The sequence below is a fragment of the Melozone crissalis genome, unplaced genomic scaffold, assembly GCF_028551555.1.
Source record: "Melozone crissalis strain CALT ecotype California unplaced genomic scaffold, PUWL_Pcris_2 ptg000017l_1, whole genome shotgun sequence".
In the NCBI taxonomy this organism is placed as follows: Eukaryota; Metazoa; Chordata; class Aves; order Passeriformes; family Passerellidae; genus Melozone; species Melozone crissalis.
In genome coordinates this window covers 8,745,606-8,769,589 of record NW_026535795.1, presented here as the reverse complement: position 1 = coordinate 8,769,589, position 23,984 = coordinate 8,745,606, and the positions used below count along the sequence as shown (strand labels likewise).

The window sequence follows — 23,984 nt, the reverse complement described above, 5'->3', positions numbered from 1 at the left end:
GGAAAGATAAAGCCAAGGGCTTGTGTTTTGTCAGACTTTTTGTAAACAGGGGTATTTAGGCCATGCTGTCAAACCCTCCTGCCTTCTACCTCGGCGTGCTGTGACTCCAGAGCAGAGTTACCAGTGTGTTAATAAGCAGCTCCAAGGAATTTTTTGGGGCTGGAGGCCTGCAGGTCAGTGCAGCTGCACAAGCCCCCAGCTCATGGGGCAGATCTTTGCTCTGGGCAATCATATGACAGACACACAGATGCGGGTCTGCTCCCATGTCCCTCCCCAGAACGTCCCCAGAAGCTGTGAGGAGGCTCCAGGAAAACAGATGATTCAGCAGAGGTTGTTTAGGGTCTGTTTGCCCCTTGCCAGATGCACATCCCTGCCCCAGCAAAACACTTTGTAGAGGTGAAAACAAGCCACCAGCTCCATCCAGGGAGGTGGATAAGAAAACTCCAGCAATGAGAGGCAGGAGGAGACCACAGCCATGTGCCAGACCTTGCCTGGGGAAGATGCAATCAATTTTATCATCCTGTTCCACAGCAATCACTCTTGGTGATTTGCTTTCCCCAGGGCTGAAGCGCCTGTCTCTGGGGTTGGGGCAGGTTTGCTGTTTGGAGCTGGGGGCAATGGCCAGGACAGACAAACCCTGGACAGACCCCAGACACACTGTCACTGATCAGCATGGGACATGTGCTGGCACCCCAGGCTCCCCAGCAGAGCTCAGGGTGACAGAGGCAGATCCACTGCAACCTTAGGCTGTGTCTGAGCACAGTTATCCAAAAATAGCAAAACCAACCAATACTGTCCTGGTCCCCAGACCCCAAAATCCCAAAATGGAGAATAGAGGCAGCTTTTGGGCATGGGGAAGAGTCACTTTAAAGAAGGTATAAGACTCTGCCTGAACTCCTCTCCAAAAGCAACATGTGCATTTCAGACAAAACTGGGATGATGCTGAGCCTGGAGGCAATTACTGGAGCTGAAATAAATAGCTGCTCTGCAAAAGTGGTGGGGAAAGAACTGCAAACTTGGAGACAGACGGACCATTTCAGCATATACTGCTCTGGTGATAACACTGTGCTTGCCTTTCATCCCAGAACTGCAGAGGGGTTTATTATCCTGCCTAACAAGGGCTCTGAACTCTTGAGGAAGTAATTATTATTTCTCCTCAGAGCTGTTATTATGCAAGGACAGTGAATTTGAGCTGTTCCCAGAAGGGTGGCTGTACTGGAAAATGCCAGGGCATTTGCTGAGGTGTATTTGCCATCGCTCTGCCTGCACTGAAAGCAGCATCTGGCTCTGGGACACGCAGTTTTGCAGTTGTGACTCTGGAAATCTGTCTGCTCTGTTTCCATACAAAATCATGCAGTGAGCTGGGCCCAAGAGAGAAAGGGGAATAGATTCCTCTTCTTCCATCACACACTGGCTGCAACTTGGCCCAAGCTCCAGCTCCCACCACTGATCCCATTGCCTCCTTCAAACCCTACCACACAGACTCTGCACTCCACCCAAACCCCAACCCAGCAGAGACCCAGACACTTTCCTGCTGAACACTCTCCTGCCTCTTTGGGAGGAAGTCCAGAAAAGCTCTGACTTTGCCATGTGCTGTTCCAGGCTCACTGACTACACTGGCAGAAGCTTGGCTGAAATCTGGTGGTTGAAGCCCCACTGAAATGGGGGAGCAGGAGCCTCAAGGAAGCAGCAGGACTGGAGAGAGGGTTTGCTGCCAGCAGCACACACCTATTGCTGTCTGTGCCTTGCCAGCTCACACATTTAGTGTGGCAGGGATCTCAGCAGCCCGCTCTGGACCTGGGGAGAGATTGTTTAGCAGGTGGATGTGATTCCTTTGGGCCTGAAGTAATCCTGAAGCTTCCAAGGGAAAGGATCCCTACTGAGCTCACAGTCTGGCAAGCGAGTCTCTCCCTTCAGCCCTGCCAGCTGTTTGCAGGGCTTTTAGGTTTCATTGACTTTATACATCCATTATACACACATGAAACAGCCCCTGAATCGTTTCAGCTGTGGAGCAATAGGTGAAGGAAGAGAACAGCCAAAATCAACAGTGGTTACACATCATGTTTTACCTTCTTTTTTTTAAATATCTTTTTGCAAAGCTAGGTGCATCAGCAAGCCAGGCCTGGAAGTGACCTCCAGTGGCTGCTGGAGCTCTTGGGATCAGCCCTCCCTCAAAATTAAGGCAAAAGACTGCAATGATGCTGAGGGGTGGAGGGAGAGCTGCAGCAGGGCAAGGGTGTCAGGAGACAGTCTGAGCCCATGGCCCTGGAGGAGGGCAAGTCAAGGGCAAAAAGCATCTCCTTGGACCCAGCAGCTCCAGCTGCCCTCCTGCCCCAGGCTGCCTGGCCAAGTCAGCCCCAGCTGGGCAGCTGAACTTGGGGGAACATCTCAGGACAGGGCCATGTGTGCCTGATGGGAGGAAGCACGAGGAAGGAGGGAGCCTGCTGCAGGTGGGAGCACTGGCAGGTCTGAATCGGGAAAGGTAGGCTGGGAATGGAAAAAAAAAACCAAAAAAAAAGCCACAAAGGGGTGGTGAGTCAAAATTTGGGAGATTTTAGTTTGTGGAGATAGAAGGAAACAAGTTAGTGCAAAATGTTTTTTCTCTGCAGGAATGTCTGAGTAACCTGTCGTGTCCCCAATGTCCTCAATCACCAGAGCACAGCACGGGGTGAGTGAGAACCAAACAACACTCAGGAGCTCCATGTCCACAGCAGCTGCACGCCCCCCACACACCCTCCTGTGTGACACAACCCTCCTGTCCACTGCCAGAGAAACAAAAACACAGCAGAAAGCAAGGTATGGGAACATGGGAACACAGCAAGGGCAGGGGATCACACGTCCCTACAGTTCCAGAAACCCACAGCCAGGACACTGCAGGGACAACTGCCTGGCTCCCAGCTAACAAACATGGGAACTGCTGATCAGCCTGTGAGTATCCAACCTAGGTCTGCAACACTGGATATTGTTTGTCCCTTTACATTCCTGCAAGTCCCAGTGCCATTGGCCTCTTGTATCATAAAGAAATTAAAATATATTATGACCATAAACGACATCATTCGAGGAAATGAACCACTTGTAGTAAACGTATCACGGGACACTGAAGCCATGAACTCTCCTAAATCAATTTCCAGCTGATAAAGAGTGCAGGTACTGCTGGGAGCAGCCCCCAGCATGTGACTCCCCACTGGCATGGGATGGTGGGGATGCTGACTGGGGGTGCAGGCTACCCCAGGAAGCACAAACCCACCACCCCACCAGCCCTACTTGGGAGGAATTGCTCAAGCAAGAGGAGCAGCTCAATTTTTGCTGAGTCCCAGAGAGGAATGGAAACTGTTGGGGAGTTTTGGGGATGGGGTTGTGTGAGGGTCCAGGGCTCAGGAAGCACCAGACATGTCCAAGTTCCTCACGGTGCTGGCAGTGGTGTGCAGGAACCTGGACATGTTTGGTGCATTCTAATCCCACCCAGCCTCCTGGCCTCGACACTGAGGTCCCGAGGGTGCTGGGGCTGAGCACAGAGCTGGCTGGAGGGGGTCACAAAGGGGAACCCTAAAAACCTTTCTGGTAAGGACTCTGTGCAACCAGTAAAGTTTGCACTGGAAGTGTTTTTCTCTTAGTTGCTTCTAAGCTTTCATTCTGAGGGCTGGGAAGTCCTACTGCAGATCTGGCTCAGGGGCAGAGGCTGTTCTGTGAGTGGCAGGATCTGTCCCCAGGCCAGCTGAGGCTGCAGCCCAGGGCAGTGGGAACTGGCACTGGGAACTGGCCTGACAATGACTGAATCATTTCCCAGACAGCACAGGCAATCACTGGGGTATCCATGGGATGCCAGCCTGACTCCACCACCTCTTCCCCCTGGAGCCACAGCACCCACCATGCTGCCCATGTTGGGGTATCTCCCTCTTGAGCCCCAGAACCAACCTGGGGACATGATCCTCCACCACCCACAAAGCTGCACCCTGCACGAAGCAAAACAGAAACCAGAGACATGGGGGTCCCATGCTCTGGGGACCAGCAATACCAGTGGGAATGAGCATATTTTGGCAGCTCGAAACCCACACTGGACACCCTTCATTCAATGCCCTTCATTCACATAAACTCTGCAGCGCTGGCTCTGCAGCTGCTTCTCTCCCTGCTGCAAGTGCTGGGGGAGCAGGGGGGTACCTGGTGTTTCCTGGAACAGGTGGTATCTGCTGCCATGCATCTTCCAGGGGCGCTCAGCTCCGTGGGCAGGGCTAGGGCAGTCTGGCCCCGGGCTGGGGCCGTGCAGCCGGCGAGCCCCCCGCGGGCAGCGGGGCACGAGCCATGCCCAGGAGCTGCTTGTGGCGCAGAGCAGGGACAGGCTAATCCCTTAATGCTGGTCACAATGAGATTTGATGGGGAGCAGCAGTTTGTGCTGCAGAGCCACAGGTTTTAAAGGGTTCTGGCCACTACCCGGAGGAAAATTATAAGGTGGCTCTGGGTCTGTGCCGTGCTGCCAGTGCCCGCAGCAGTGCCCGCTGCTTTCTGAGCCACCTTTCCTGCCTGCTCTCTGCCCTGACACTGGGTTTCTTTACCTGACCATATGTGCAGGCCTGGAGGTTGACCCAGAAATTGTGCCTGGGTGTGTCTGACAGCAGGAGTGGGTCTGGCTCCTGAGGGAGAAGCTGACTGCTTTTGGTTTAAAGTGTTTCTATATAAATAGCCAGAACACCATATCCTTGAGCAGCAACCTTGGTCTCCCCTCCCAGCTGACATCACAATGCAGGATGACTCAGTCCAGAGGGGAGCAGGGAGGCTACTGAGCACCCAGAGTTTTCTTCTCTGCAGGAAGTGTGATCTAGCAAGTGTGGCCATGTTTAATGGAGGAGGAAAATCATGTGAGGGAATAGAGTGGCATTCACCTGGGTTTCACAGGCACTGAGTGACTGGATTGCTGAAAGGGAGACCTGGGCACCTCTGAATTCAGCCTTGGGCTGCATGGCTGTGACCCAACTAGGGCCTGGTCTCATCAGTCTCTGTGTCCAGAAGAACCAGCTCAGGAACAAATCCATCTGAAACACCCATTTTCCTGCATTTTCCTTCCTCCTTGGATGACTCTTCCTGCCAAGCCCACCTCTGCTTTTGCTGTGCCAAGGAGAAGAGAGCTCATTCCTGCTCTCCAGACAGCAGGCCCCAAGCAGCACCTCAAAGGCACTAGCCTAATGGAGCAAAGCTTTCCTAAACCATTCCTGTCCTGTCTCCACAAGCTTCTGCTTCCACTCAGGCCTGCCTGAGGTATATTTGAGTTAATCTGGAGTGCCCACAGTCAGCAGCTTCCAGAATGCTCCTGGTGGGTCAGGAATGTGGAGTAAGCAGCAGCTCTGTGCCCAGGGAGGGGTGTGCTGGCAACAGGGGCTGATGCCCAACATTCCCACGTGGAGCAGGGCTGGGACTGAACTGTGTGTAACCCCGTGACACCTCCCTGCACCCCTGTGTTGCCACACAGGTTTTAGTGGCTGGAACAGGCAAACACACCCAAGTCAACAGACATTTCTCCCAGACAATGGCAGTCTCCAGGCACACACCCATGGATGAGCCACAGGCAGCACTCAGCGCTGCTTCCACCACCCCGGTCCCACCACCTTGGTGGCTGGAGCCATGATATTTTCTGAAAAATCCTTTTGCTAGGATGTTTTCTCCTGAGAAGCTGAGAGGCCTCAGGAACAAAATGTAAACAATGGTTATCTGCTACTGTGGAATGCAACAGGTGCATTTTTGGTTGGTCTCATGTGGTTGTTTCTAACTAATGGCCAATCACAGTCCAGCTGTCTCAGACTGTCTGGTCAGTCATGATTTTATTATCATTCCTTCTTTTTCCTTGCTAGCCTTCTGATGAAATCCTTTCTTCTATTCTTTTAGTATAGTTTTAATATAATATATATCATAAAATAATAAATCAGCCTTCTGAGACATGGAGTCAAATTCTCATCTCTTCCTTCGTCCTGGGACCCCTGTGAACACCACCACAGGACTCTAGGCAGGGCTGTGGATCTGAAGCCTGGCTGTTTGTCCCCTTGTCTCTCCTGCCTCCTTTTCCCACTCTTTATTTTCTGTTGCCACCTTTGGCCTGCCCACAATGAAACTCTGCGTGAGCTGCTCCCTCAGGCATCCATCAGTGCTTTGTCTTTCTTCCCTGCTGTGCCACCTCCACCTGAGCGTGCCTGTCCCCAGCACAGGACCTGCTCGAGCAGCAGCCCCTTACCATGGGGTATCACGGCTTTGGGGACAGTGTGGCAAAATGATCGGCATCCCTTAGGAGCAGAAAGGGACAGAAGTGGCTGAGTGGGGCAGGAGGAGCTGGGCTCTGCCTCCATGAGGGGCACTGGGCCATAAACCCAGCACGATGGCTGTCGTTTGTGTGTTGGCAAACACGTTGAGTGAGCTCGACTGTTGATTCTGACCATATAAACCAGTGTTGTGGCACTTGTTCAGGTTTGTGCAGGTTTTACAGCTCTTGTTCTGAGAAGTACCCACGTATTTGGTTTTGCTCCTTCCTTCAGGTCTATCTGTTGACATTGGCTCTCCCAACCAGAGCGTTGGGCCATGCCAGGAAGCTGAGTGTGCGTCTCTCCTTGTGTTTCCCACTTTCCCAGGAGTTATCACCTATAAAATTTCACACACGCCCATGGCTGGGACAGGTTTCTGGTGCAGAGGCAGGTGAAAGGTGTCTGCTCATCCCCACCACTGGTAGGTGGGTTTGGGTTCCCTGTGCTCAGTGACAGGAGATGAGCCACCCACCCTGACAGATGGATGAACAAAGCTGCAAGGAAGATCCTGCCCTGGAATTCTGGAGTGGAATGAGCAAGGTCTGAGGTCTGTAGGGCTGTGATGAAAACCAGGCTGTCAAACCAACTTGGATGTGCAGAGAAGGAGAAGATGCTCCCGGAGCACCATCACATAGCATATGGTCTATGCCTGGTCACCCTCAATGGAGGCACACACTATCATCCATTCCTACCTCCAATCCTCTTCCCAGCAGGAGCTGCCAGCAGCAGTTGTGCCCTCAGGGACATCTTGGTGCTGGAGGCTCAGGGGCTTGAGCTCACAGTGATGGTCCCCATCTCTGTCTCAGCACCAGAGCTCCATTACCATGGGGATGCAGCTGGAATCCCTCTGCTGACTGCAGGATTTTGAGATAGAAAGTCTGGTCCAGCCTCACAGAGCCAGAGTCTGTTTGCTCCTTGACTTTCACAGCCACTTCTGCCTGAGCTGCCCCTCCCACCCCTTTGGTGCAGCATCCTGAGCCTACTTTTATTTTTTGAGACATGTATTTCCTGAAGGGATTTGCTGAGTGATCTCTGTTGATGCTCAGGCTGAAGCTTGGACAGGAGCTGTTCCTGGGAGGAATTGCTTCTGGGACCCAGCTGTGCTCAGAGGCCCCAGTGCCTCTGCCCAAGACAGGAGAGCAAAGCCCTCAGCCCCAGGTTCACCCTACAACCCCTACCTTGAAATTCACCTTCCGTAAAAATTCTGCAACATTTGCCATTTCCACATACATTTCTGCCAGGAACCTTGTTTGCTTGAATATTTGAGGAAAGCAAACAGAGAAGGAGCCTGAACACAAACAGTCATGGATGTTTTTTTGCAGTCTTTGCCCTGTTCTAACCCCAAGCCTGCCAGCAGAGATACTTGCAGGCATCCCCTGATGTTCCTCTTGGCTCTGCCCTGTGCCTCACTGCTGGCCCTGGTCCTGCTCCAAATACTGCTGTATCTAGAAGAAACTCATCCAGCCCTTGCTGTCTGTGGGACCACCATCACTCACCACCCCTTTGCACTCATGCTAAGTAAACATTTTTTTAATACCATTTAAGAAATGTCAGCAGATAACTAACAGAGTATGACTGGCAGACCTACACCAGCCCTGCTGAGCTCAGAACATTTCTCAGGCACTTCTCAGGCACTTCCTGAGCCTCTTGCTGCTCACCTTCCAGAGCTGGAGCTCATTTCCTGCTGCCTGCTGCCCTCTGGGCTCACTCCCCCTATAAAAATACCATTGTGTTTCAAGCAAAGCTGAAGTTGAGGAAGTGCTGCTGGCCCCATAAATGGCTGGAATGAGGTGGGAGAAGTCACAGCCCTGTGGGGAACTGCAGACATCCTGTGACACTGAGCAGCATCCCCAGCTCTTCCCCAAGGAAACCTTCACCAAGCACCAGCAAACAGCTCTTGGGAGCAGGCCAAGGTGCTAACACAGTGATTGTGCCTTTTGCATCCCAGCAAATACCTGTGCTTATTCCTGGCTGCAGCAATACCCTGCTCAGGCACTGGAAAGTGCTGATTTTGCCAGGACCAGTGTTACAGCCACCCCAATATCCAGCAGGGATGGCCAGAGTGGGGATAAGGAAAGAGGCTGTGCCAGGTGTCCTCAGACCCATCAATCCCTGTTGGCTGCCAGGCCTTGGACACAGAGACCAGGACTAAACAGAAGAATTAAAGAGCAGTTGAGGAGGAAAAGCTCAGTTCAGGTCATGTCTAGAGGAAACCTCTAAAAAATTCAATGCATTTGGCAGTGAAAATTAAAACTACTTAGAAAATTGGCCCCCTCTTATGTTTCCCAGTTGAAACTCTTGCCCACATCTGACCAGAGCTCCTGAGCAGCAATGACATCTGGCATTTTTCAGCTGTTTTCCAAAGCTGCTTCACTGAGCAGGGCCAGCCCTGATCAAGCTCTGGTCCTTGCTGTAACCACCAGCCCTAGGGATCCCCAGCTCTGAGGAGATCCAAAATATGAAGGGGTGGTGCTGCCTGCACTGGGATTGAAACCAATTGCCCAAATCGTGCCCAAGTCTCAGTGGGAGGATAAAGGTGGATCAAGGGGCTCATCCCTTCCTCACTGCCCAGGAGGAGATGATCCCCTTGCCCCCTCTCCATCCTCCACCTTCTCACACACCTATTTGCAGCTTCCTGCAGGGATTTAGCTCACAGCCTGTCCTCAGCAGGTGCTGGTGAGGATTGTGAATGTGCCTCCAGCTCCAGGTCTCTCCAGAGCTGCAGCATCACTCCCTTCTCCCCCAGGGACCCACCCAGGGTGCTGGGGACAGGCCAGCTTTGTCACTGCCTGGCAGGGCATCCTCCAGGTCCTTTACACAAGGCACAGCTCTGATGGGAGGGAAATGTGTCCCCAAGGTGTCATTTAGGGAAAATGCTGGTGACAGTCTGGGGCAGGGATGGGTGTGAAGGGTTGCAGTAACTGCAGTGGGAGATGCTCTTACTGATGCCACCACTGCCAAGAGATGGCCAGACCTGTCCCCAAGGCTGAATGCCAGTGCCAAGCTTCCCCATTAGAATGTATCCCTGGCTTCAGATGGATGCTGAAATCCTGAAGCTCCTAAGATGGATGGGGAGAAGGGAAAATCAGAAAAATTCTTCCATCTATGAAAAGAAATGAAAAATAACTCTGTGACCCTCTCCAAGGCTGAAGGCTCCTCTGGAGGACCCAGGTGTGCTCCATCAGGCTTGCCAGCTCCATGGGCTGTCCTGCTGAGGGCTGGGAGCTGCCAGGGCATCACTATGGGCACGGCTAGGGCTCAGCACCACCACTGCTGAGTGAGCTCCCCCACTGCTTTGCAAGGGAACAAACATCCCAGTGTCCCTGGGAAGGGTTTGGCCACCACTTTGCCACCTGCAGGATGGTGCATCCCAGCTGCTGTGCCCACTCTACTGCCCAGCCCCAGCCCAACCCTACAGAGCTGCCAGAGAAGCCAGGCAAAGCCCAGTCCCCATCCCACCAAGCCTTCCTCACCTCTATTTGGATAACTTTTTCACTCATTTCATTTATGAGGACTCCCCTCCTTCTGCCAACACTCTGAGTTTCCTCTCACTTCAGTCTGGGAGGCCCATCTTGCTTTTTTATTCTCATTATTTCTCTCTCCCCCTTGCCTGGCCCCAGGCTTGCAGCAGGTGCTGGCCAGAGCTGCTTTTGTTGGGCCATGGGAGCAGATGGGGAGAGCAGCCACAGGTGGGATGGGCAGTGATTCCTCCCCAGCCACAGGTGGGATGGGCAGTGATTCCTCCCCAGCCACAGGTGGGATGGGCAGTGATTCCTCCCCAGCCACCCCACAGCACCTGGCTCTGCCTGCACTTGCCTTACACTCAGCACGTGGCTCACTTACTGACTCTCAGACTGAAAAGTTAAAACAAAAACAACTTTTAAAACTGTAATTAATAAAAATAATTTTTAAAAAAAATCAGGAGAAAATTACTGTCAGAAATGTTTACCTGCCTGTGCTTAAGGTCACTGATGTGCCAGGGCTTGCAAGTGACTGCTCACATTAGAGCCAGCTGGAAGTGAGCAGAATAACTTCATCCTAAGTGATTAAAGAACTTGTTCAGCTCCTCCTGTTGCGTTTGCCAGGCAAAGCTGGATGCTCCCTGCAGAAATGGGGTTGGCTTTGCACCCTGGGGCAAAGCTGGATGCAGGCACCCTGGGTGTGGGCACAGCCAGAGCTGGCCACCCTGCACCACCACATCTCCCAGGCTGGTGGGAGCATCCCTTGAACCTCCCCTTCTGCAAATGAGGTGCAAGTCAGTCCCTGGGAGCTGGGTGAGTCAGGAGCCATCTCCCACCAGCAGCAGGGGCTGCAGCCTGGGGGATGCTCAGCACTGGCTCCTCCTGGGCCAGTTCCCACTCCAGGATCCGACCCTGTGCTCATCTCAGAGGAATCAATCCTTCCTTTCACCAGCTCACACGTGTCCTTCACCACACAGCTCCTTGCACTTTATCCAAGCAGCACCAGCTGACACAAAGACACAGCCTGCACTAAACAGACCAAAACCTGGACAGTTTTCTGGGCATTTTCTTGCTGCTGGAACCTGCAGCTCGGAGGCAGGACTGAACAGAACTCCCCCAGAGACCTGGCTGCTGCAGGCTGGGGATGCACAACTGGCTAAAAGCAGGCTAAAACTCAGCATTCTGTAACTGCTTGATCACCACTGCCTGCTCCAGTGACACCACAGCAGATCCTGTATAATTCCTACACATTTCCATTACCATAGACCATGGACCCACCAAAATGCTGGCATGCCCTGTGTCTGGCCATGGCTCACTGTGGGGTGATGTTACCTGAAATAAAGTGATCTGCAGGGCACTAAAGTGCTGGGGGCTGGGGCAAGGAGACACATGAATGCCACAATAGAGGTGGGTTAGGGCTGGAGGTGACACCAGCGGGAGGCTGCAGGCCTGTATCAAGGGAAGCAATCACCCAAAGAGAGGCCATGAGCAAAGTGCAAGAAGGTGGTCTGGGAGTCCCACAAGCCCTCCTGGGACCTGGGTTTGCACACACAGTACCTGGAAAGTGGGCTGGGCAGGGGCTGCACGCTTGTAAAAGAGAAGAGGAACAGGACATGAAAAATAGTAAGGAAAGCACGGTAGTGTGATGGGGAGCCCCATGGAGTGTGATGAAAAGCCAGAGGAAGCGATGGAGAGCCCTTGAGAGTGATGGAGAGCCATGAGGATCTGATGGAGAGCCAGGAGGAAGTGCTGGAGCACCATGAGGATGTGATGGAGAACCTCTTAAATGTGAGACCTCACCTGCTGGGACCTCACTCCCCAGCCTGGCCATGCCCAGGGAAGCAGGGTCCCCAGAACACACGGGACCAAACCAGCTGTGTGGGGAAGCTGCCACATAGGCACACTTGTCCCATCCTGAGAATAACCATGGGCTGATGTCAGCCAAGCCAAGGGCACCTGTCCCCTGGGGTCCACCTGCATTTGTTGGCAGCTGGCATCTGTCAGAGCCAAGGAGCACAACACGGGGCTGCTCCACCCTGGGAGCACAGACACAGGCCTGGCAGGCATCTCGCTGTGCCCAGGTGACCAGGCAGCATTGTGCCACCTGATGCTGTGCCCTGCAGAGGCTGGAGGCTGCTGCTTGTCCAGGCACTCCACTCCCTGCTGGGAAAGCTGCCCAGCCGTAATGCTGGCCCTCGGCGGGAGCACAGCGCTGGCAGGTGCCCACTGTGCCCACTCACAGCCCGGGCATGCCACGGGCCACCTGCAGCCTGTGTGTCCTAGGGCAGCACTTCACCTCCTCAAAACTGCTGCCACTTCTGCTGTGATCCCAGCAGCAGCAGCAGCAGCCCCTCTGCCAGCACGTGGGGCCGCTCTGCTCCCTCAGGCACGTGCCTTCCTCTTTGGGTCAAGCAGCGTGAAAGCGAGAAAACACACACATAGAGGATTTCCATCACATCCAAATCAGCCAGAGCCCTTCTCCTGCCTCCACCTCCAGCCTTGCCTGAGGCAGGGGGGGCACGGTGGGGTTGGGGGCTGCTGCTGGCCGCTGGCAGCCCCGCTCCCCGAGCGACGGCAGGCCGGCAGCGCGGGCGCTGGGAACGCTGTACTCACCATATGGAGCCTCCATCTTAGCGCTTAGCTGGGTGCCTACATTGACCATGTCTCGCCGGCTACCACTATGGGGACTTGGGGCGAAAACCACAGGAAGTAGAGGAATAAAAAAGAAATGTAAATAAATAAATAAAAAAATGTCTCTCACTAAGGAACTAGGTGAAGGCAGGAGGGAGCGCGGAGAGGCAGGGCGAGGAAACCTGCCTCTCCTGTTATCTTATTGATTCGCTTAATCAGGGCTAATGTGGGTGGAGATGTTAAATAGTAACCAAGCTCTTATGGAAACCAATCTGCAAGGTGCCGTTGCTGTAGCTATAGTAACTGCTGCCAAGCTAGAAACTCAAACACGGCTTTTACTGGACTCTTTTGGGGCTCCCGCTTGCAGATGGTGTCAAGGCCGGGGCAGCCGCTGGGCTGGGGTTCACCCCTGGCCACGGGGAGTGGGGGCAGCCACATCCAGCTCTGCAGTGCCCCACGTGCTGCTGGGTTTGTGCCATCACCTGCCTGAGTTGGGAAAACCAGGTATGAGACTGTGTACTGCAAAGGGAAAACACAGCCTGGGGGGCAAGGGGCTGTGGGACAAGTGTAGGGACTGGCAAGGGCACAGCAGAGCCTGGCTGAGGCATGAGGGGCAAAATGCCCAGGCCATGAGTTGGGGCTTGTCTGCCTGGTGCCAAACCAGAGAGGTTGCCTGGGAATGCTGTGGTGGATGCAGGGTGATACCCTGAGCACAGGGTTCTTGCAGCAACTCCCTGTCTCTCTCTGTTCCGAAATCTCAAGGTGCCACAGCCTCTTATGGCCATCTGTGCTCCCTCTGCAACTGCTGCATCCAGGACCTCATGGTAGCAGATGTGCAGATGGGCTCCTCATGAGGCTGTGGCAGCCCCTGTGCCACTGGGGGTTCCATGTCAGGAGCAGTCCGGGCTGCCAGGGGCTGTGCTGAGGCCAGCAGGGCCGTGTGCAACAAGTGTTGATGAGAGGACACCAAGGACATGGGGAATCCAGAGCTGAAGCTGAAAAATTATTATTCATCAGCACAGAGCCTTCCATATCTCCTGTACATCTCAGGAAGAGGCCAGGCTGGAGGAGGCACAGAGGGGTCCAGTCTCAGGATCCCCTCAACACCTCAGCTATTGAAAGCCTGCAGCCCTGAGGGGGCCAAATTAGGGATATCTGCTCCTCTGGAATGGAAAAGCACATCCCAAGGGAGCTTGCAGTGGGGAGAGTGCTGCTGGATGCAGGGGGCTGCAGCACGGGAATCCACAGCTGGATGCTCAGATCCAAGGACTCGTAATTCAGGCATCCCTGAGTTTGCTGAGTGCTGAGAGGTTCTGGAGAGGGAAGGCATGTGGATAATAGGGTGTGCGAGGTAGAGCAGTGGGATGGTGTGGGACAGCATGGGCGGGACACTCAGTGTCTGGCCCTTCAGCGTCACCACCAGCCCGTGTCCCAGCAGTGCTGGCTTCTCCCACACGATGGAGCAAAGCGCCCAGGCATCTCCTGTGCCTGTAGCCCGTGGCCCCATTGAGGGCATCTGCCCCCCCTTTGCTGCTTACACCCCAAACCAGAGCAGAATCACTGGCTCGGTGTTACGCCGAGGCTGTGAGTGAGGGAGAACCAACACAAGCATGGGGGTCTCCAGGCTGCTTTATTGGGGGGCTCAGAGCTGGGGGCCCCACGGTCAGAGGGGCTGCTGTGAAGCAGGAGCATGCTCAGGGCTCCCCACTTATCCAGCTTACCACGAGGAGAACATCTTGGAACATTTACACCAGCCTTAGCACCGAGGGGAAAACCCCCTGAGTCTGCAGAGCAGGGACCATGCCAGCCAGCCCCACTCCCTCCATGCACCCCAAAATCTTCCTCATTTCAGAAAACAGGGACCTGCACTGTCCGTAGTTCCCCCTAAGTGGGAAGCAGCCAGACAGCACTGCTGGAGATGTGTTAGAAAAGCATTTTCCTACATGCCATTAGGATGAAGCAGGTTGGACAGCCAGGCTGCCGGGGGGGGTCAGTGTTATAAATAATTGTTGTTCACCCCATCTCCATTGCCAGGGCTCCTCGTGGGGCTGCAGCCCTAGAACCAGCTGACCTGGTTGGATTTGACTCCGCTGAAGCACATGTTGTTGGAGCAGCCCCCGCCGTAGCTGGGGGGGCAGGCTGAGCACGGCCGCCCCACCTTGTAGGGCGCTTCCCCCAGCCAGTTGCCCCTAAAAGAGAGGAGGGCATCACCTCTGAGCATCATCAGCCCACTGCTGACACTGCTGTGGGGAGGGAGGATGGCACGGGGGGCTGTCCCCAGTCACTTACTTGATGGCATAGTTGCAGACCAGGAGGATGGCGTGACGCCACGTGCTGCCCCACACCCGCACGTTGGCACAGGTGCCCAGGGCACAGCCCAGGCGGCTCGAGGTTGCCCACACCATCTGTGCCAGGACAGAGAACACACACTGTTGGTGCCCATCCACCCAGACATCCACAGCTGATAGCCCCAGGATGCCAGCTCAAGGCTCTGTTTCCCCATGGAATTGCATCCCAGCTGCCCCAATCGCTTCGGCTGGATGCTGCCCCATCACAGGCAGTGCTTTTTTATCAGAGGATGACTTTTTAATCTCCCTCTCCTATCTGAACCTGCCTTGCCAAGCTCACATCCATGAGCAGCAGAGTCTGGGTCACTGCTCCAATTTACCCAAATTAGCTCCTAAACTTCACACTGAATCATGGCCAGCAGCTTACCCTGCACACAGGGAGGTCGAGCAAAGGCTAAAGCTCCTCCTGAAGCCTCTCCAGGTTAAATCTCTTCCATAAAAAGTGTATATTGCCCTTTTGCAACCAAGAGCATCCCTGAGTATCCTCATGGATGAGCCACATGGGGATGCAGATGCTCAGGTAAAGGTTGGAGCCATGAAGAAGAGGTAATTAGGGGTTGGCACAGCTCTGCTGCCAGGCAGAGGAACAGAGGAGTTTTCCATCTTGTGCTGGCCAGGCTGTGTGGGGATGTGCCAGGGGATGAAGGGGCTGCATTCCCAGGGAGCCAGAAACAGCTGGGTGCTATGAAGCTGCTCCATCACAGAGAAGAGGATTCATCTTGGCAAAAGTACAAAGCAGCTTTTTTTTCCTCTTCACCACCTTTAAGTTACCAGAGGTGCAAATGCTGGAAAAGCACAGGGTGGGAGGGCATTGCTGGCATTACTGTGTCCAGTAGACAGGCTGCCAGCTGCCAGGGTTTGACCTGCCTGATCTGAAGCTGGAGCTGCCAGGGTTTGACCCTGCATCCCAGCTGCTGCTGGCAGAGGAGCTGTGAGCTGCACAAGGCCCCCCTTGCATCTGGAGCCCGGGGGCTGCAGTGCTCACCTGTGTGTAATGGCTGCAGACGGAGCCGCTGCACTTGGAGGGGCAGCGGGGGTTGCACTCCCGGGGCTGGGGGAAGGAGTAGTGCTGCTTCTCCTGGTGCCAGGACTTCACCATGTCCAGCACAGAGCGGTACCTGCAACGGTGCTACAGCTAAGGTGGGTCTCCTCCACATCAGGGGTCATGGGAGAAGGAAAGGATGGGAAAGATCCACAAGGAGGAAGTGGAGGAGAGAAATGGTTTGGAGCCAGGGACCATTGGGAACAAGCATTCCTGGGAAAAAGGGGGTAAGGACATCCTTGTGCCAAGCCCACTTGTGCTCAGAGACACCTGAGCACTCAGCCATGTGGAGGAGATCCAGGACCCATATCCCCCTAATCTGGGTGCCTGGCAGAGAAAGAAATAATGGGAAACTTCCCAAATGAGCAGCAGGCACCTCTGCTTTCCTGTATTTACCCCTCTGCAAGAGCTGGGCCCTCCTCCTCCCCCCTGGTGCCTCTCAGCTCTATCTCACTCCATGCAATGCCAGCTCAGAGCCCCTCTGCTCCTTCACTAAAGGGCTGCAGCTGCTCCTCCTGCAGCCCCGTGGGGTGTGGGGATTTCCCAGGAGCTCCCTGTGCCTGCAGGGCACTCACCTGCCCGATTGGATGGAGAGGTTCTGTCCCACGTACTTCATCAGCTCGGGGGGGCCGTGGTCCCACAGGCAGCGCGCTGCCCACGCCTCCGCTGCCCTGGCCAAACGCTCATCCCACACCTGGGCAGGGAAGGGAAAGGGCAGGCAGGAATTTTGGATTCCCAGAGGAGGGAAGAAGAGAAACCTGCTCCCTTGTGCTATGTGGGCTTTCTCAGCACCCCTGGGTATTCAAAAAATAGGACTCATGCATCAGGCTAGAGAACACCCAGGGGAAGGAAGCACAGCAGCATGTCCAGGAGCCATGGACCTCCCCAGCTGCTGCCACAGCCCTGGACACACAGCAGAGCAGAGCAGGGATGCCCTGCCGTGCTGCAAGACCTGTGTGAGTGATTCCCTCCAAGAATGAGCTCCTGCACAAGGTGGAGCTGAGCACAGGGGTGAAACCCTGCAGCCTCACAGCTGTCCCAGCCCTCAGTGCAGCCCTGGCCACAGCTGGTTCCTTCATGCATTATTTAAAGCTTCCTCACCCATCCTGAAGCCTCTGGGGAGATGCCTGTGTGAGTTACTTTGGAAGGCAGGAATTTAGGCCAAGCAAGAAGCAGTGCAGGATGCTCCTGGGCATGTCTGACCTGCTCTGGTACCCAGCAAGCTGGGCTGTTCTGTGCTTCTCCAAACCACATCCAGGGACCACCCAGCTGCTCCCTCAGAGCTGGTCCCCTTCCTGGGAGCAGAGCAGCATGTGGCACCTCCTGCCCTGAGGTCCTGCCCTGTGTAGGCTGGAAATAGCTCCTCTTGGAGGACCTTTAGGGCTGGGTTAGGAGCTCCAGGCAGGGAGGACAGAACCTAGGGAAAGTTCTACCCAGGGTGACCCTCATCTGGAGCTGCCCAGCCTGTCAAGGCTGTGCATCCCTTCCTTGACTCACTCCTGAACGTTTCTTCTTCTGGGAGCTGGCACCACTTGGAACACTCAAAAGGGACCCTGGAGATTGTGATGGGATCATCACAGATGCAATCAGGGAGAAGCTCCTACCTGGGCTTTGGGTTGGGACCTGAGCTTTTCCTGCTTGTAGCCACCTCCCAGATATCCCAGACACAGGTCCAGAGATCTTAAATCTGTCCTCATGGGGAAACATCTCTGTGCTGAGGCTCCATCCCTCCTGCACAGAGGCTGCATGGGACCCAATAAAATCCCCCAGGACATGTGTTCAGCCAGGAATCTGACCAACACCCTGACATCCCTCCTTGGCTAGGGCTCCCACATCAGAGGTGAGCCCCTTGATCCCACCAGAGCTGTGGACCACCCTGCCACAGCCCAACTCACCATGTATTCCATATTGGCAGCGGGTGGAGACACCTGTGCCCGCACTTGGTTGTGGTAGTCCAGGATCACACCCATGTCCTGGGAGGACAGAAATCTCTTCCGCCGGCCCCGCGGGACCCCCTCGGCCCGGAGCAGCCCCGCGGCCGCGCCCGCGGGCGGGGACAGCAGCTCGGTGGCGTTGGGCAGCAGCAGGGAGCTGGACAGCTGTGTCACCCAGCAGCCCAGGGCCGTGAGGTACAGGTGCAGCTGGAGCACGGCCATGCCAGCCCGCCCTCGCTGGGAACAGCCGACGGAGTTCTGCTCCTGCACGGGGGTAAGCAAGGACCAGAGGGATTGCTGGTCCCTGCTGCTGGTGTGCAGATCTAGGAAAGAAAACAGCACAGGCACCACTCAGTGTTGCTAGCACCATGCAAGCACCATTGCCCAAAATAAGGTGGAAACAAATTTTCTTTTCACCTATTAATAATAGTAGTTTTACCCTATTAAAAATAGTAATATTTAAAATTTATCTCTTTAATAACATTATTTATCAGAGCAAACTCTCCAGGACTGTCAGGGATATGCCTGGGGAATTGATTTTCTTGTTTGTTTTTTAAAAAGATAAAATCAGTAGAAAGTCTCCCCCATTTTTTCACTTATGGCACATACCTGTGGCACAGGGGTTAGTTAGGAGTATGCTGAGAGTCACTGCAGCCGCCTGCCCTGTAACTTCCTAGGAGTTTGATTTCTTGAATAAATCCCCAGCACAAACAGAACCCTCACATAGATAAAGAAACTCACGGCAAGACTTTAAAGCACTGTTGAGAAATCCTAACGATTTAGGTGGAAAAGAAAAATTGGCGCTGCAAAAGCCGAGTATTTTATTTTTAAAAAAGGGAAAACGCTGGAATATCCCCTCATCCGTCAGCCGATGCACCTCCTAGCATCCCGGAGCAGCGGGAGGATGTTCCCCGAGCACGTACCGTGAGCGCTGCGCTGGGAGCGGCGGAGCCCGGCGGGAGGGAGCTGCGGGATGGAGCTGCGGGGCAGATGCGGGATGGAGCTGCGGGGCAGATGCGGGAGAACCGGCTCAGCCCCGGCGGGCAGCCCGCTGCGGCCAGTGACGCACAAGCTGCATCTTAACTCTTCCCCCGGGGAACGTGCTGAAGTTCGGAAGGAGCCCTGGCAGCAGATTTATAGGCTGGTGAGTGCCTCGGCGCACACGGGCTCACGCAGGCACGGGAGCCCCGCACGGCGCCGGGGGGAGCGGGCGCAGCGCGGCTCGGTGGGTGCCTCGGCGGGCGGAGGGGCCGCTCCTCGCTGCTCCTGGGGGTTTGTTCAGGCTACCCGCAGGGACAGATTCCCAAAGTCATCTCTTTGCTGCTCCTTCCCTAGCTGGGATCTTGCTGGAAGCAGCGGGCAGAGAAGCGGACCCAGGTGGGTGAGGGATGCACAGGGGGTTTTGCCCCGGTAAGGAAGCAGCAGGAGCCACAGGGTCACCCCGCTTTGGTGCGAGCTTAGCAGATGGCAGAGATGTCCCTGGTGGCCACACACGGCCCTGGCTCAGCAGCTCTCCCCGTTATAGATGAAGCCACTTGCTGGGCTGGGCGTCGCCACCTGTGTGTAACCCAAGGGCTGCGGATGTCACAGCCACAGGGACTCTGCCCGTGGCCCCAGCACTGACCTGAGCTGGCAGTGCCCAGCCAGGGTTATCTCAGGGGAAAGCAGGGCTGTGCTCCCTCCATGGTGTCCATGTGTCTGTCCCCAGGCAGGGGAAATGGCTGTAGCATCTGAAAGCCATATCCTGCAGCATCAAGTGTGTTTCCTTACAACATCCCACACAGTCACGATGCCAGGGGACATCTGAGTTATTGCAGGTCACAGAGACACCTGGCCAGCTGGAGGGGCTGCTTGCAATGCCTGTCACATCTTCCTCCCACCGTGCTCAGAGCCAGCACAGGTGGCCATGAGTGACCTGCAGCTCCTGCCATCCCCCCATGCTACAGTGCCCCAGGTAAGCAAGGTGCTGCTCCCCCTGTGCCTCACCAGCTTTGGGATCACCACAGGCAGCTTTGGAGCCAGGTTCTGGCTCTACAGTTGCATCAAGAGGAGCACCAAGGCCAAACTCCCTCTCCTGAGCTGGCAAGGGGCACAGAGATGGAGTGCAGGGAGGAGAAGGCAGTCCCACAGCAGCAGCAGCAGGTCACTGCTTCTCATGCCCACAGCTCTGACTGACAAGAACTGAGGATCCCAGACCCATAAGTCCTGCCTGTGCAGGGACTGACAGCATGCCCCAGAGCCTGGCTGGCTGCACCCAGCTGTCCCAGAGACCTGCTGTGCAGCAGAAGCTGATCAGGAATTCAGTGCAGACCTGAGCATGGAGCAGGAATAACACCCAGGTGCTGAGCTGATGTGCTGTACCAATACAGCCTCACCCTGCTGGGAGCCTCCAACAAAAGAGACCCCTCTGTACATTTTTCCTGGCATTGTCTCTCTCATAAAGCAATTCAAGGTGCTGTGGGCCCTGGGGAGCTGCTGAGACATGTGCCAGAGGGGTATTTCCATCCATTCCCCACCCAGCAGGTCGGATGATGGTTGTGCCAGTGAGGAGACAGGGAAAATACAGCTGGGGCATCTCTGGCCCCACTGCAGCACTGCAGGAGGGGATCCCTCAGGGCAGAGAGCAGCAGCACCCCATGAACCAGCCGGGCTGGGTATCCTGTGGGGGGCTGTGCTGTGCTGCGGATGGCACTGGGAATGCCAGGGTGCCAGGGTGGCTCCCATAGCCCTCTGAATTTCCAGGCTGCCTGTTCTAGGGTCTAACCAGCTCAGCCTCACCTTCCAGCACCAGATCACCCCAAAACACCAGTCACCTGTCCACAGGTGCTGGGCAAAGTGCCATCTCCAGTTTGCCAGCCCTGCAGACACCCCTGTTCCATGTCCATCTATGGAGACAGCTGTGCCAGCTCCAGGGACCAGGAGCAGGATAGAGTTTTGTGCTGCACCAGGGGGACAGGCACTGGTGCTGCCTCCCTCCACTCAAACCCAGATATCAAATCTCTCATTAGCGAGTCTGGTAAAGGCAGTTTCATTCCCAGCAGATTAAAAAGGCAGATGGGGACATGCAGCAGTGATCTTAACTGGGCAGACTGGGAGGTGCAGCTGCTGCCAAGTGCACACTGAGGTAAGGACTCTGGGGCTGTGTTGGGGAGAGGGTGGTTTTTAATGATCTATTATTTCACAGAAGACAGAGCCCTGAGCAGCAAATGCTCATCCAACACTGTGAACTGCAAAGCTTTTAATTTGGGATTTTTTGGGGGGTTTTGTCTCCCTGGGGTCTCGGGGAGACTGAACCCACCGCAGCTCCCTGTGCCACGCAGCAGCTGAGGCAAGGCGAGGGTTTTGTCTTGGGTGCAGATTGAAAGCACTGCTTAATCAGCACTCCACGAGACAATCCAAATTCCAGGAACTGGAAGGGGTTTGTGTCCCTGCCAGGCGTAATATCCTGCAGCCCAGACTGGCCCGGCTGCCAAAGCACACGGTATCTGCAGCGAGGACCTCGCTGGGAGCCAAGAAGCACATGCATTCAGCTGGATACAGCCACAGCAGGCAAATTCCCCTTTTAATGAGCATCAGGGGGAACAAAAAAGATAAATCACTGCGTTCAAGCACTCTCCTGGCAGAGACGCACTCTGACGCTTTTATGACCAACAGACAGCAGCTTGCTCCAGAATAAGACATAGTGGGACTTGCAGGATTTCTCTGTCATGTTTATTTCTCCCATCTGTTGGCTTTGGGCATCACCTATCACCCACATTCCAAGGTGGCAGACGGTGACATGAGCCCATACAGGACTGAGCAAGGCTTTGCCCTTTGCTGACGTCAGGATCTGCAGTGCTCCCTGAGCCTCCTGATGCCTGGAGCAGGTTGATGTGGATTTCCATAGCAGGAGCCTTCTCCTTTTTGGGGTAAAATACAATGAAACCAGGGTCCTGTCTGAACAAAACTTTCCCCAGGCAATGCACAAACTCTGTATCTCGAGTAAAATATTCCCCTCCTATCAACTGACAGAAAGGCTCATTTTCCACCTTTGTTGAAAGATGTTCCTTTCCCCAGTCCCACCTCAAACATCAAGAGCACCAGATAGCTTGGTGCCCACCCTAGCAGGGAAGGAAAGTGGGGCTTTTGGTGGATTTTTTTTTCATTTCTGTAGCCCTGCAGAGGTCCAGCATATCCAGAGCTTGGTTCCTCCTAACACATCATCAAGGAAGATCTTCCTTCTGACTCGGAGCTTGGAAGATTTGATCTCCATGTCTTGTGACTGGAGTAAGCCCAGGCTGAGCTCCTGTACATTCTTTTGGGATCTTCCAGGAGTGAAACACCTGTTGAGGTGTAACACAACTGAGATCAGTCCTGAAGTCTGAGGACTCCAAAGTCATCCTTCTTCCTATTTAGGAGTTCTTTGTAAATGCTGAATCCCTTACTGAGCTAAGCTGAACCTTGGAGGAAGAGCTATGTCAGACCTCACACTGAAGAGGTGACCATCAGCAGGGACAGGAGTTGTCCTGGAGCTTTTCATACGATGCCCAGCATATCCCTCTGCTCCAGGTGTAATGTCCTCTTATAACCCAAGTTCCTACTTGTGCATTTGCTAAAGTGAGGAAAAAAACCTTTCCCATTTTATATATAGTGATGGTGTAGAGAGGCATCAGGTGAGAGTGTGGGCAGGAGCCTGCATGTGTGGGTCTGACCACCCAGGCACAGAGCAGCCTTGCCCTCAGTCTGGCTCCTGACCCCTCTCCAAAAGTGACCTGGGCACTACAATTATCTCCTTTTAGTGGTGCAGCTGGCCAGGACTAATGCTTTTGTGTCCTGAAGTAAAAACCACTTGTTTGGGGGTATTAACTAAGGTGCCCCTCAAGGCTGACATGACCCTCCATGAGCTCCCTGCTGAAGAGGTTGGTGCCAGCCCCCCACCTCTCCCCACAACACCTGTGCCACTGTCAGAGCTGTGGCCCCACCATCAGCCTGTGAGGAAACGCTGATGGCCAATGGCTCCAGACAGCACCAAGATATATTTGGAACCTTTGAAAGGTGAGAAATTTTTCCACTAGCTCTAGAAATAAACATCTCTGAAGTCAAGCTCTGTGGACAGTATTGCTTGCAAAGGTATTTTTTTACAGTAACTGGGCTAAGTTTAGAAATTCACTTAAATAACACGGAAGCTCCTCTCAGCACAATTTGGAAGATAGTTAATTTGCTGCCTGCTAACAAATGGTTGTTTAGCCTGGTGCAGTGGGTGTGTGATGGTCTCACTGCACACTGCCAAGGTGAGAAGAAACTCTCAGCTCTGTGGGAAGAGGGACCCATCACACCCTGAGTCAGCTGAGACCAAGAAACACCCAAACCTCAGAGCTGAGCATCAGCTGTGAGCTCCTCACCAGCTGCAACCAGGCAGGCTCCTGAGACCCCCTGCCCCACAGCAGTGCTGTGCCCACCCCCCCTATGCCCACTGAACACCCACAGCTGCCCCAGCAGGTGCAGTCCACATCCAGCTGTGCCCCCGGACCCGTGCCAGAACCAACAGCCCTGGGAACACGGTGCTGGTGGGGTTTGTACTCTGCTGCTGCCAGATTTGTGCATGATTGTTTTCCAGGCTCACTGGTGGGAAACACATTGCTCACACCCAGGAGTCCTGGTGGGAATTTCCCACCTCACCAGCCTGCTCTAAATTCATCATCTGGGGTGAGCTGAGATCATGTCTTTCCTCATCATCTGACACAGCCACTGTGTAGTGGTTGGGAGTGGTCCAGCAAAGGGCTGGATCAGCTGCTGGATGGGGGCTAGTGCATCCCAGCCCCGAAAGGCCAGACCCAGGGAAGTGAACTCAGGACACCCTGGCAGCCTCACCGTGTAATTTTCTTGCTTGGACGGGGGTGTGCCACAGCTTGACTGCAGCCCCTGTGTATTCACTCCATTCCCTTTTTTTCCAAGACCAACATTAAGATAGAAACTGAGCACCTGGCGCTGGTTCACAGGCAGGTTTTTTGTGACTGCACAGGGAGGTCTTGTTCCCATTGCTCCTCTTCTTGGGGTGGCCCCACTGCTCACATGCCCATAACTGGAGCACCAGCAAACACTCTCTGACCATCCCACCACTGCAAGGTTCCTTGTCTCCAGCTGAAAAAGGTTTTTGCTGTAGAAAAACGCTGCCAGTGTTTGTTTGTTTAGCTCAGATTAAATGGCTGGGGCTAAGAGAGATGCTGCTTTTCCTCCCTGCCTCTGAAGGAAGAGGGCGATGTTTGCAGTGTTTTTACCTGCCGTGGGATGTTGGGATGGGTGTGAAT

At 54.5% G+C, this 23,984-nt stretch overlaps 2 protein-coding genes across 2 annotated transcripts in view; both read right to left on the bottom strand.

Annotated features, from left to right (window-relative positions):
• Nucleotides 1-12,556, bottom strand: part of HNF4A (hepatocyte nuclear factor 4 alpha) — a 36,300-nt gene extending 23,744 nt beyond the window's left edge. Inside the window, exon 1 of the mRNA XM_054274551.1 lies at nucleotides 12,356-12,556. Coding sequence (XP_054130526.1) covers nucleotides 12,356-12,404 — 49 coding nt within the window. The 5' untranslated portion in view covers nucleotides 12,405-12,556. The remainder of the gene's footprint in view (nucleotides 1-12,355) is intronic.
• A 1,873-nt stretch (nucleotides 12,557-14,429) lies between these two features.
• On the bottom strand, nucleotides 14,430-17,919 carry R3HDML (R3H domain containing like). Its single transcript, XM_054274763.1, has 5 exons — nucleotides 17,659-17,919; nucleotides 16,339-16,457; nucleotides 15,707-15,839; nucleotides 14,663-14,778; nucleotides 14,430-14,562 (listed from the first exon to the last, which is right to left on the bottom strand). Exons 1-5 carry the CDS (start codon nucleotides 17,917-17,919, stop codon nucleotides 14,430-14,432), a joined length of 762 nt encoding a protein of 253 aa, XP_054130738.1.
• Nucleotides 17,920-23,984: the final 6,065 nt, after the last annotated feature.